The following is a 14,072-nucleotide window of genomic DNA, read 5'->3' as shown; positions in this document are numbered from 1 at the left end:
TGGCAGCATCTGTGGAGAGGGAAAGAGAGTCAATGTTTCGAATCCAATATGACTCTTTCTCTTCTCACAGAATCTGCCAGATCTGCTGAGTTTTCCCAGTGCTTATTGGTTTTACTGCAGTTTTCCAGCCTCCGCAGTGTTTTATTTTTTATTAAGCCAGTGTTGCAGAAGCTGGTTATCCGTGTAAATGCAGACTACCTGGATAGAAAGAGGATGAAGTTCCCTTCAATGGTGAAGCGTGCCAAGTTAGGATAGATTGAAGGGCACACACTTAAATGGAAATACTGCGTATACCATGCATGCCAACAATGAGCCCGCATTGTGCTGCTACAACAGGAATGTAGCTCAAAAGCACATGCCCACTCATCACCTCATTACCATGGCTGTAAAACTATTTACAAAGGTTTGGAAACAGATGCCGTGTTTTTTGTCGGGGTTCATCCAAAGAGCTCAATAACGCAGGACTCTGTGCTCTACGGGCTGTTCCCAGTGTCACGCACCAAGGCAACTGTTTGTTTTTGAACAGGGTTCGGGTAGTCAAATAACTTTTGTCCCTTTCCCCAAACTTTGAAATGATTTGTAGTGATAATCCTTATTGGTGACTGTGATTATATGTTATTCAGTATAAATAATACCTGACACATGTTAATATCTGAGCAGTAGTAGTATCAAAGTGCAGCAGTATTACCATTACACTCCTGGGCATAAGCATGGTCTCCGCATAAACACTCACTGGCCTGCTCCAGATGTCATGGCGCCACTCAATGCAAAATATAAAAGCTCTACAAATCTCTGTGCTCAAGGAACCCCTTCTTGCACTTTTTTTTTAACATAACAAAGCCTATGGAGACTGATTTGATCCATCTTTGCCTAGCTATCACTTGAGCAGACTAAATACAAAACCTGTCATTGAAACATCTGTGCCCATTCAAGCCATGTCAAGCTTTCAAACAATTGGCTCCCCATGCTCCATCCCTGGCACAGGGATTCAGCATTCCCATGGCAAGCAGTGAATACATGGTGACCTTGGCATCCAGGTGTCTTGTCTCGAATTCAAGGCACTGTTTTTTTGTCCATCTTCTCGGAACTGTTGATCTACCTGTTCCCACATAGCAAGTCCTAGTTCTGTTGATTTCTGCTGAGTTTTGCTCTGTTTTTACATCTTTCAGATCAATGCAACATTTGCTCAATGAAAGCCCAAAGTACAATTTCCCATCTTGTCACCTGTCAATCGTCCTTACCCAAAGGATGATCACAACAGGAATAAAGTGTAACAATCAAAGTAAACATAAATGTACAGCCAGTCACACCATATAATTTAGTGTTTGTTAATTAGCAAGAAAACTCAAAGTATGCGTCACCCAAGATACTTACACAAACATCAACCGTTGCTGAAAAATATCAACTCAGTGAAAGGCACTCTTTGGTCTGTCTGAAATGTGTTAGCCTTCCAGCACAAAGAACTGTTCTTGAACAAGTGTTGCAGACTGGCACATTCCAAGATCCAGGACAACATGCTGAGGGGCACATTAAAGTTTGGGGCAAAGGCTCAATGGGGAAAAAGAACACTGCACAAAGCCCTCCCCCCATAGTACACCAAAGAGCTAAAACCCATGTAAAACCATCTGGGCTGTACAAGTATAGTGAGGCACCTCAGAATGCCACATACTATATTGAAAGAAGTTAAACAACATTGCACTTTATGCAATGTCAAAATTCACCTCTTATGTCATGTACTTCTACAAATTTTATCAATAAAGTACATGTTTGTGAAACAGTTGCTGCAGCTTGTTGGTTACCATAGGAAAGGTTTTCTTCAATACACAGAATGATACATACTATGTTACCTACTGTCTATGAATTGTCCAGGTACCTGAATACACTGTTATTGTCCTTCCACTAAAGACAAAATATAAGCTGGATAAAAGGGAACTGCAAATGTTAGGTCCAAATTTCAAAACCATCCATTTGATCTTAAGTTAAAAAATGATTGGGAGATGATAGAGGACCTATGTCAAACTGCTCACTGTGAGGTGTTCAACCTCCAAATTATTTGGGTTGGTTCAACAAGTGGAGAGTTGGTGTCTTCATTGCAGCCAATTACTGTAGATGCATTCTTCAACGCCTTCTGAACAATCTTTCATATTCACTCCATGAGTCAAATGCAAGCCTATCTAACCCATGTTGTAAATGATTGAACATAGAGTCGGGATGTACTGTTAACTGTCTGTTTGTGCATGTATACAGCTATTTGCTGCATTCTACCTGTTACGGCTGATTCACCTCTTTGTGTAGGGGATGAACTAATAGAAGCATCTGTCTCTGGGGTTGGGCAGGAGGCAGTGGATTATCACACGATCACTTTGTCAAGGAGCCTTCAGCACACATGATCCAGCACAGAAATATCAGGACAGTTTTCTGGCCCTGTGGTTCATTTGGACAGCAGGGGAGAAAGATTGTCTTTTAATTAGCTCATTTTCCAACAACTAATTTCAATATGAATGCTGCTCAGACACAGCCATATGATTCCTTAATCACTAAGTTAGGGGGCTGTTGCTTAGATGTATTCCCAGGGCTTTTAAATACCTCTGCTTTTGAAAGGAGAAAGAAGACTTCCACCTTGCACTACCTCAGGACATCCCAAAGCATTTTACAGCCAATGCAGTAATGCACTTTTGAAGGGCAGTCACTATTATAATGTAGGTAATAGAGCAGCCAATTTATGTAAGTAAACAACCACAAACAGCAACGTGACAACGGCTTGACACTCTGCTTAACTGATGTTGGTTGAAGGATAAATAAATATTGACTAGAATGCTCGTGAGAACTTCAATGCTCACCTTCAAAATAATGCCCATGGGATTTTTGATGCCTACCTGAAGGAAGCAGTCAGGTTTAACATCTATAGGCCCTTTAAAAAGCTGTAACCGATACCAATGGTGCTGCAATGATACATTGAACATAAGAATGCTTGGTTTAAATCTATCCCTTTCTGACTAATAGCCTGCAGCTTGAAAGAAACCAGCAGAAACACTTTTGTAAGGTTACATCATGAACTGAGGAAACCTGTACACTTCACTGTTTATTATTTTAAGCAAATGCCATGGTGCTAAGATATAATTATGCTTTACAATAAGAAAATTACATATTTAGAATTGTACTTTTCACATTTCAAGATGTCCCAAAGCACTTTGCAGTCACTGAAGTACTTTTTAAAAATTTAGTCACTGTTGTAGGAAAACTTGCCAGTCAAACTACCCTCAGCAAGTCCTACAAGCAACAATCTAATCCATGCCCAGATCATCTATTTCAGTGAGGGTGGATGAGGGAAAATTGATAGGCAGAACACTGGGAGGTGTGGACTACTCTTCTTGAAATAGTAGGTTAGGATAATTTATCCATGCCCAAGACAGGGCCTCAGTTTAATGCTTCATCTGAAAGGTGTCACCACCTCAGCCTGAAGTGGTGCTTGCATCCACAACCTCCTGACTCAGATCTCAAAGTGTCTCCACTGACACCTAAGTTTTATAAACAGAAGCAACTTCTGAGCATTTCCCTATTATTCAGAGCTCTCTATGGATAATGGTGATGTTCAAATTGTAGAATAAGAGGTATTAAATTGAACTGATCTGAGCTGGATGATCAATATTAAGGGAAGATGGTGGCATTGTAGTAATGTCACTGGGCTAGTACTCCAGAGGCCCAGGCTAACGCTCTGGGGACAAGGATTCAAATCCCACCACAGCAGCTGGTGGAATTTGAATTCAAGTTACAACCTGGAATATAAAGCTAGTCTCAGCAATGTGACCATGAAACCATTGTCAATTGTTGTAAAAACCCACCTGGTTCTCTAATGTCCTTCAGGGAAGGAAATCTGCTGGTCTGGCCTACATGTGACTCCAGACGTGCAGCAATGTGGTTGACTCTTAACTGTCCTCTGAAATGGTGTGGAAAGTCAAGGGCAATTAGTGGTGGGCAACAAATGCTGGCCTTGCCAGTGACACCCACATCACATGAAGGGATAAAAGAAAAAAAATTAGGGAAGTATATCACAACATTTTCAAAACTTGAAACTGCGTGATTTGATATTTCTAATCGGCTCACCCAAGAACACATTCAAGGTTTTTGCTTTTTGATGTATTTAACTTATTTTAATCAAATAGAAAATCTTAAGACATGGGAATCACATTTTCTAAATTTTTATATTGATAGTAAAACAGTAAAAATTTTGAAGAGTAGATGAAAATCACTGGATATCATTTGTTCAAAATCTCTGACTGTAATGACACAACCTGAAGATGAGGCTCAACTGTGTCGAGGTTTTAACAACACATTTTAAAGTTCAGCATGAGAATGAGAAGGCATTGTTCTGGGATAAGCTTGCCACCTTCCTTCCATTTGGATTGGTGTACGCCTAGAGAGCAAGGTGCGAGGAATCGTGCTGGCAGAGGAACAAAGTTCGACAATTTTTAACAATGAATTTACAGGATATGGTTGTCGCTAACTAGGCCAGCATTTATTATTAACCCCTAATTGCCCTTGAGAAGGTGGTGGTGAGCTGCCTTCTTGAACCACTGCAATCCATGTGGTGTAGGTACACCCACAGTGCTGTTATGGAGGGAGTTCCAGGATTTTGTCCATGTGGTGTAGGTACACCCACAGCGCTGTTAGGGAGGGAGTTCCAGGATTTTGTCCGTGTGATGTAGGTACACCCACAGTGCTGTTAGGGAGGGAGTTCCAGGATTTTGTCCATGTGGTGTAGGTACACCCACAGCGCTGTTAGGGAGGGAGTTCCAGGATTTTGTCCGTGTGGTGTAGGTACACCCACAGTGCTGTTAGGGAGGGAGTTCCAGGATTTTGCCTCAGCGACAATGACTAGTTGGCCAAGGTCGCATTTTGGGACATGTTGTCAAAGGAGCCTTGGTGAATTCCTGCAGTGCATCTTGTAGATGGTACACACACTGCTGCTACTGTGCGTCGGTGGTGGAGGGAGTGGATGTTTGTGGATGTGGTGCCAATCAAGTGGGGCTGCTTTGTCCTGGATGGTGTTGAGCTTCTTGAGTGTTGTGGGAGCTGCACTCATCCAGGCAAGTGGAGAGTATTCCATCACACTCCTGACTTGTGCCTTGTAGATGGTGGGCAGGCTTTGGGGAGTCAGGAGGTGAGTTACTCACCACACGATCCCCAGCCTCTGACCTGCTCTTGTAGCCACAGTATTTATATGGCTGGTCCAGTTCAGTTTCTGGTCAATGGTAACCCCCAGGATGTTGGCTTGCCGCTTTGGGCTGGCTGGAACGGGCTGCTGAGCGAGAATGGCAATCGGGCTTCGTGGCCGGCCAGCGGTTTGGAGGTTACTGGCCGAGTTGGGGGTCGGAGACGGGGCAGGGCGCCCGGGTAGGGACTGAAACGGATCCCCCGAAATGTCAGGGGAGAGAGAGAGAGAGAGAGTGAGAAACACGCACAAGGGCAGGGGGCGGGGCCAAAGGGGCGGCGGCGGCGGCTGCGGCTGCGCGGCGGCTTGTCTCGCCCGCGTCCTCCTTACACCTATAAAAAGAGCTGCTGCCGGCCCGTGGGCTCATTGTTGCAACGCTGCCGCCCGCTGATGGCTGAGGGTGTTGTAGCTGATCAGGTGGACGTGCCACCTCCGCCGCCCTTGATGATGATGATGACGGCGGCCACGCCGCCGAGCGTTGCCGCTGGCAGCGCCTACACCCTCCTCGCACCCTCCTTTCCCGCGCCTGTCGACCCAGCTTCCCCGGCGCCGCCGCCCCTCCCCACTGCCGCCGTCGCCAAGAAGAGGAACGCTTACCGTCCGCAGAAAGCGGCCACCGTCGGCACGGTGGCCGAGCACATTCTGGAAGCTTTGGCCGCCACCAAGCAACGCCAGGCCCCCGCCGCCCTGGCCGCCAGGCGGAAAAACGTCTCGGCCGCCGCTTACGACGTGGAGGGGGCCGGTGTCCCGCCCATGTACCCGACCGCCAGGGCGCCGACCAGCAAAGGGCCGTCGACGCAAGGCGAAGGCGGCCCGGCTCCTCTCCAGGGCGGCACCGCGCCAGAGGCGGGGGGAGAGCTTCAGAAGAGACCCAGAAGTAGGAAAAGGTCTCAGAGAGCGACGTCGGTGGCCAGAAAGCCGCTTAAAAACTCCAAGGGGCCGAAAGCTCTCAAACGTTCGGCGGCCAAGCCGAGAAAAGCTGCTAAGCGGCCGGCAACGTGCAGGCCTGTGGGGCGTAAGCGGGCGACGGGGAAGAGGAGGTAGAGGCACGAGGAGCGGAGAAAGATCTGAAACACCAAAGGCTCTTTTCAGAACCACTCAACATTTCCGTAAAAGAATTGGCTAAAAGTTCTCGATCTCAGCTGGAGCGGAGTTTGTGAAGTGGATTTAGTTATTTATGAAATTTCCGTCACTGCCATTGTGACGCAATTTAAACATTTACCTGTAATGCCGAAGATTTACTTTTAAATCGGTCACGAAACAAAATAAATGTAAGCTGATGCTCCTTACTTTGCTGCAGATCTTGTGCTGATTTCTTCCACCCCACCCCCGCCACCGGGGCGAGCCTCGTTCACAGTCGGTCTGTCGGCCACAAATAATGGGTTAAAAAAAACCTAAACAAGCGACATTTAGTTCCCTTCGCTGATCTTGAATTGATAAACACACATGCATAGGGTAGGTAAACACTAAATACTACCATGACTCAGTTCCAATGAAAGGTCAACACCTGAAACATTAAATCTTTCTAACTGATATTGTCAGACCCGCTGAGCAATTCCAGCATTTTCCGTTAGCATTGCTGACTTCATTTAAAATGCACGTAAGCTTAAGGATTTAAGAAGCATTCACTCTGTAGCGGCTTAAAGTTAAAAGATAATGCTCGAAATTCACAGCTGATAAGACAGGATTAAACCTGTGCTGAACCCTAAGGAGGTTTCGAGGCGCTTTCTGCAAAAAAATCTTCCATGGGCGTCGCTTCTAAAGATGAAGAAACAACCTTTCAACAAGACAAGGATTTTAACGTAGAGAAGTGTGAGGTCATACATTTAGGGAGGTCAAACAGTTACAGGGATTACACAATAAATGGGAATATACTAAGAGGTGTAGATGAAGTGAGAGATCTTGGTGTACAAGTACATAGGTCCCTGAAGGCAGCAGTTCAAGCAGACAAGGTTGTAAAGAAGGCAAATGGAATGCTCTCCTTCATTGGCAGAATTATAGAATATAAAAGTAAGGATATAATGTTGGAATTGTATAAAACACTGGTGAGGCCACAACTGGAGTATTGTGTGCAGTTCTGGTCACCACATTACAGGAAGGATGTAATAGCTCTGGAGAGAGTGCAGAGGAGGTTTACAAGAATGTTGCCAGGGTTAGAAAAGTGTAGCTACGAGGAGAGATTGGATAGGTTGAGGGGGACTTCGTTGGGGGGAGGCCAAAGGTCACATACCTCATGCTCTGCTGCCCAAGCTTTGCGGAACGGCAGGAACAAACCACCCGACCCGCCCTTCTGATTGGCCCAGGCCGCCGAGCGAGGCAAAACAACCTGTCACGGGATTGGCTAAGGGTGGAACATTGGCCAATAGGAAAATCCGTCACTCCAATTCCTCATTAGCATAGTGTCCCTATATATATGAGGCGGACGCCGCACCTTTCATGTGATTTGTGTTGGTCCGAGTTGTGCGCAATGCCTGACTTGGCGGCTGCGACGAAGGGCGGTGCGTCCCGTAAGGCGTCGAAACAGTCGCTGATTAAAGTCACCAAGAAGCCGCCTAAGAAGCGGAGAAAATCTCGCAAGCAGAGCTATTCCATTTACGTGTACAGGGTGCTGACCCAGGTCCACCCTTCCACCAGGATCTCGTCCAAGGCCATGAGTGTAATGAATTCCTTCGTTGTCGACATTTTCGAGCGCATCGCCTCCGAGGCGTCGCACCTCATTCACTACAACAAGCGCCGCACCATCTCGGCCCGGGAGATCCAGAGCGCCGTCCGCCTCATGCTGCCGGGGGAATTGGCCAAACACGCCGTCTCCGAAGGCACCAAAGCGGTCACCAAGTACACCAACTCCGTTTAGGTCGACAATTCTGAAGATTGCATTAAAAAAAAATAACAACGGCTCTTTTAAGAGCCACACACACGTAACCAAAGGGGCTAAATTCAAACCAGTTGTTGTACAAGTTCGATCTCGGCCGTAGTTGCAAGTGACAAGTCGGGCCCAAACGGCCGATGCTGGTGTGTGTATGCAGCGCATTCGCCTCTTCCCCTCCACACACCCCTCGCTCATTTCGTCTAGGTTCACCTTAAACTTCACCTGCATCTCTCATCTGCCTAAAGTGGGACCGGCTTCCAGGTTAAAGGGAATAATCGTCTCCCCGAGGGCGATGTCACAACTTAGGATGTCCCTGAAAAAAAAAAGGAAAGTCTTTACCATATTAGCCCTTCCACCTTTAAAGCATTTTAAGATCAACTGCTTTACACACGTAGAGACCTGAAGCCGCAGAAGAAGAGGCCGTGCCGGCTGTTTCAAAGATTTGTCCGCTTAGTCCCTCAGTCATGATTTTTCTTTGGCCCCTTTTCAAGCAGCTATCCGATTCGAAAGTCACTATTACGTTTGTATCCACCGCCCTCTCGAACAGTTCATCCCGGATCATTTCAAAAAAAGAAAAAAAAAAACCAACAAACTCCTTTCAGTTCCCCTTTGCCAATGAACTTCAAACCCGTCCGGAGAATGTTCTTGCTTCATTCTTTCATGGGATACGGGCGTCGCTGGCAAATGCCAGCATTGGTTGTCGATTCCACAACCGCCACCCCCCCCCCACCCCCCACCACCCAAACCAACAACCACATACTTGGTTTCCTTCCTCCTGTGAAGTTACATCAGATGACGAATGTTAACAGGGCGAACGAGAGATGCTCATTTGTGCGACCAACCCTTCGTTTAAATCAACTTTGAATTGGTGGTCCCGCGGTAATTCGGAGGAAACGAAATGGGAAGTTGTTCACAGGGAGGTTGTTATGATGGATTCCAGCTCCCAATGTTAAACGCAATGTTAAGGCTTTAATTCTCACATAAGAACGACTGAAGTCAAATTAAAGCTCTTTTTTTTTTTAAAAAAGCCAGCATTTTTAATCGACCATTCTTGATGCCAACAAAACTGCTCTGGTGGGTTGTGTTTGTGTGACGCTGAAGAACCGGCTTAGCCCCGTTGCGTGCCTCTGAGCCTTTGGAGACCTTGTCACCAAAGACTAGAGATATCACAGACAATCATAGAGATATCAATTGTTTGTGTGTAATGATAGTCAAAATAGGTAATGGTAGAACCATTTGGTTGCATTTGTTAGTGACTGGGTTAATGCTCAGCAAAAACAACATTCAAGTGACTAACCGAATAAGGCACTGTCTCACTCACCTGGGCTAACTGAGAAATTCGAGATTGCATTGATGAAGTGAATGTTTTCACATACTTTTGAAGAGGTGAATCCTTTAACTGTACCGCTGCCTGCCACTCAAGAGGTGGGAATTGCGACAATTTGCGGAAGACCCGCATTTGCATCAAAGCAATACTGAGTGAATATTAGGAATCAAGTAAGTTGCAGGTTGACAGAGCATGTGAGGCACGGAGTGCTATCTTTGTTACGCTGTTTTGGAAAAAACGGGAGAAACGAGGCTACACACAATAGTCGCAAAGGGTATAATTACAAGGAGGGATTTACACAAACAACCTGTCCGAAGAAGAGTCATGTTGGACTCCAAGCTCTAACTCAGTTTCTCTCTCCACAGATGCTGCCACACCGGCTGCGTTTGTCCAGCACTTTCTGTTCTTATTACACAAACTAGGGATGCATTCCCTGGGTTTTGGAAGGTTAAGCCTGAATTGATCAAAGCTTTCAAAATATTATGGGGGTCAAAAAAGGTAGACTGGGAGAAGCTATTTCTGCTAATTGCGGAGTGAAACGTAAAGGGAGATTTTTCACGAGTGAAACTAACAAACAAAAGTTCGCAGAAGCTTGCAACTCTATTTCACAAACGGGAGTTGATGATACATCAATTGTTAATTTCAAAACTGAGATTTGTCAACCAATGGGCAAAGGTTGCAGGTCAACCATGTTTTCAGTGAATTTAAGAACAGGCCCCAGGAGTTAAATGTCCTCCTGCTCTTACGTTTCTAGGAGGCATCGAGTACAAAAGGAATAAAGTTATGATAAACCTGTATAAAACACTGGTTCGGCCTCAGCTGGAGTATTGTATCCAGTTCTAGGCACAAAACTTTAGGAAGGATGTGAAGGCATTGGAGAGAGTGCAGAAAAGATTCATGAGAACAATTCAGGAATGAGGAACTTCAGTTATGTGGATACATTGGAGAAATTGGGACAGTTCTCGTTGGAGAAGAAAACATTTCTTGGAGATTTGATAGACATGTTCAAAATCATGAGGGGTCTAGGCTGAGTAAATAGTGAAAAACTGTCCCCATTGGTGGAATGCTCCAGATGCAGAGAGCACCAATTTAAGCTGATTTGGCAAAAGAAGACATAAAGAAAAATGAATTACGCAGCAACTGCTTAGGGTCCAGTATGTAGTGCCTGAGAGTGGTGGGGGCAGAATCAGTTAAGGTTTACAAAAAGGAATTGGATAATTCTCAGAAGAGAAAACATTGGCAGGGTTAAGGGGAGTGAGGCTAGGTGAGTTGTTTTTGGAGAAAGCCAGAGCAGTTATGATGGGCCAAGTGACCTCTTTATGTTGATTCCATGATGGTAGGTGGATGCATCCAATCAGCAATAAAAACTAAATAAATAACAAATTGAAACAAAGTGATTGCATTGTTGCCTCCCCTCTGTTTGTGCTATTAATTATTAAAGTCATTAATGGCCATTCAATACATAACTATTTTATATATATCATATTTGGGGGTGGTGTATTGAGATGGATAGAAAGCTGGTTGGCAGACAGGAAACAAAGAGTAGGAATAAACAAGTCTTTTTCTGAATAGCAGGCAGTGACTAGTGGGTACTGCAGGGATCAGTGTTGGGACCCCAGTTATTCACAATATATATTCATGATTTAGATGAAGGAACTAAATGTAATATCTCCAGATCTACAGATGATACAAAGCTGGGTGGGAAGGTGAGCTGTGAGGAGGATGCAGAGATGCTTCAGTGTGATTTGGACAAGCTGAATGAGTGGGCAAATGTATGGCAGATGCAATATAATGTGGATAACTGTGAGGTTATCCATTTTGGTAGCAAAAACAGGAAGGCAGATTATTATCTGAATGGCTATAAATTGAGAGAGGGGAATGTGCAGTGAGACCTGGATGTCCTTGTACACCAGTCGCTGAAGGTAAGCATGCAGGTGCAGCAGGTGGTAAAGAAGGCAAAATTGGCCTTCATAGCGAGAGGATTCGAGTACAGGAGCAGGGATGTCTTGCTGCAATTGTACAGGGCCTTGGTGAGACCACACCTGAAATATTGTGTGCAGTTTTGGTCTCCTTATCTGAGGAAGGATGTTCTTGCTATAGAGGGAGTGTAGCGAAGGTTTACCAGGCTGATTCTTGGGATGGCGGGACTGACATATGAGGAGAGATTGAATCGGTTAGGATTATATTCGCTGGAGTTCAAAAGAATGAGGGGGGGGCGGATTTCATAGAAACCTATAAAATTCTAACAGGACTAGACAGGCTAGATGCAGGAAGGATGTTCCCAATGGTGGGGGAGTCCAGAAATAGGAGTCACAGTCTGAGGATATGGGGTAGACTATTTAGGACGGAGATAAGGAGAAATTTCTTCACCCAGAGAGTGGTGAGCCTGTGGAATTCGCTGCCACAGAAAGTAGTTGAGACCAAAACATTGTATGTTTTCAAGAAGGAGTTAGATATAACTCTTGGGCTGAAAGGGATCAAAGGTTATGGGGGGAAAGCGGAAGCAGGTTATTGAGTTGGACAGTCAGCCATGATCATAATGAATGGTGAAGCAGGCTCGAAGGATCAAAAGGCCTATTCCTGCTTCTTGTTTCTATGTTTCTACATATATTTACATACATATATACATACTGTCGATGACAATGTACAAAAATTGCTTTTAACTTTAGAAAAAAAAATCAGGAGGCAAAAAGTGATTGCTCTACAATAGAACAAAGCAAAGTGCAATTCGATTGGCCAAATGGGATGCCAAGGCATGTCTAATTATTAATAATAATGACTTATGCAATATGAGAAGTAAAGCCTGTGGGATTAATGGAACAGTGGCAGTATGGATACATAATTGGCTAAGAGATAGGAGAGAGTAGTGGCAGACAATTCTAAAACAAAAATACCTGGAAAAACTCAGCAGGTCTGGCAGCATCTGCGGATAGGAGCACAGTTGGCGTTTCGAGTCCGAATGACCCTTCAACAGAACTAAGTAAAAATAGAAAAGAGGTGAAATATAAGCTGGTTTGTGTGGTGGGGGGGGGGGGGTTACAAGAAGAGCTGGATAAAGGGCCAGTGATAGATGGAGATAACCAAAAGATGTCACAGACAAAAGGACAAAGAGGTGTTGAAGGTGGTGATATTATGTAAAGGAATGTACTAATTAAGGGTAGAAAGCAGGATGAACAAGGTACAGTTAGCCCTGGTGGGGGTGGGGTCGGGGGAAGGGATTAAAATAGGCTAAAAGGTATAGATAAACAATGGATGGAAATAGACTTAAAAATAATGGAAGTAGGTGAGAAAAGAAAAATCTATATAAATTATTGGTAAAAACAAAAAGGGGGGGGGAAATCAGAAAGGGGGTGGGGATGGAGGAGAAAGTTCATGATCTAAAATTGTCGAACTCAGTATTCAGTCCAGAAGGCTGTAAAGTGCCTAGACAGAAGATGAGGTGCTGTTCCTCCAGTTTGCGTTGAGTTTCACTGGAACAATGCATCAAGCCGAGGATGGACATCTGGGCAGAGAGCAGGGTGGAGTGTTGAAATGGCAAGTGACAGGGAGGTCTGGGTAATGCTTGCAGACAGACCGAAGGTGTTCTGCAAAACGGTCACCCAGTCTGTGTTTTGTCTCTCCAGTGTAGAGGAGACCGCATTGGGAACAAAGAATGCAGTAGACTAAGTTGAGGGAAGTGCAAGTGAAATGCTGCTTCATTTGAAAGGAGTGTTTGGGCCCTTGGATGGTGAGGAGAGAGGAAGTAAAGGGGCAGGTGTTAAACTTTCTGTGGTTGCATGGGAAGGTGCCATGGGAGGGGGTTGAGGTGTAGGCGGTGATGGAGGAGTGGACCAGGGTGTCCCTGAGGGAACGATCCCTGTGGAATGCCACCAGGGGCGTTGAAGGGAAGATGTGTTTGGTGGTGGCATCATGCTGGAGTTGGCAGCATGTTCAGGCCTCTGTCAAGCCCCATCCACCACTACTCTCCTCCGTCTGGCTGAACTTGTTCTCACACTGGACAATTTCTCCTTAAACTCCTCTCACTTCCTCCAAATAAAAGGTGTGGCTATGGGTACCCACATGGGCCACAGCTATGCCTAAGTCTTTATGGGGTATGTGGAACATTCCTTGTTCCAGTCGTACTCTGGCCCCCTCCCACAACTCTATATCTGGTACATCGATGATTAATTCAGTGCTGCTTCATGCTCTCGTCTGGATGTGCAAAAATTTATTAATTTTGCTTCCAATTTCCACACCTCCATGACTTTCACATGGTCCATCTCTGACACTTCCCTTCCCTTCCTTGACCTCTCTGTCTCAATCTCTGGTGATAGACTGTCCTCCAATATCCATTACAAGCCTACTGACTCCCACAGCTACCTCGACTACAGCTCCTTACACCCTGCTTCCTGTAAGGACTCCATCCCATTCTCTCAGTTCCTTCACCTCTCTCGCATCTGTTCCGATGATGCTACCTTCAAAAACAGTTTGTCTGACATGTCCTCCTTCTTCCTTAACCGAGGTTTTCCACCCACGGTCGTTGACAGGGCCCTCAACCGTGTCCGGCCCATCTCCCGCACATCCTCCCTCACACCTTCTCCTCCCTCCCAGAAACATGATAAGGTCCCCCTTGTCCTCACTTATCACCCCACCAGCCTCCGCATTCAAAGGATCTTCCTCCGCCA

The 14,072-nt window shown here is 45.4% G+C and overlaps 2 protein-coding genes across 2 annotated transcripts; both read left to right on the top strand.

The window, feature by feature from the left end:
- The first annotated feature begins 5,602 nt into the window (after window positions 1–5,602).
- Window positions 5,603–6,256, top strand: LOC121291339 (histone H1-like). Its single transcript, XM_041212408.1, has one exon. The coding sequence runs from the start codon at window positions 5,603–5,605 to the stop codon at window positions 6,254–6,256; it is 654 nt and encodes a 217-aa protein (XP_041068342.1).
- A 1,423-nt stretch (window positions 6,257–7,679) lies between these two features.
- On the top strand, window positions 7,680–8,066 carry LOC121291338 (late histone H2B.L4-like). Its single transcript, XM_041212407.1, has one exon. The coding sequence runs from the start codon at window positions 7,680–7,682 to the stop codon at window positions 8,064–8,066; it is 387 nt and encodes a 128-aa protein (XP_041068341.1).
- Window positions 8,067–14,072: the final 6,006 nt, after the last annotated feature.

Source organism: Carcharodon carcharias, chromosome 19 (genome assembly GCF_017639515.1).
Source record: "Carcharodon carcharias isolate sCarCar2 chromosome 19, sCarCar2.pri, whole genome shotgun sequence".
NCBI classification, from domain to species: domain Eukaryota; kingdom Metazoa; phylum Chordata; class Chondrichthyes; order Lamniformes; family Lamnidae; genus Carcharodon; species Carcharodon carcharias.
Note: the sequence above shows the minus strand (reverse complement) of the source record. Positions and strands in the feature narration are given on the sequence as shown.

Bases quoted from the DNA above. Each gene is read 5' to 3' on its own strand.
- LOC121291338 (XM_041212407.1), top strand. From the start codon at position 7,680: ATGCCTGACTTGGCGGCTGCGACGAAGGGCGGTGCGTCCCGTAAGGCG.
- LOC121291339 (XM_041212408.1), top strand. From the start codon at position 5,603: ATGGCTGAGGGTGTTGTAGCTGATCAGGTGGACGTGCCACCTCCGCCG.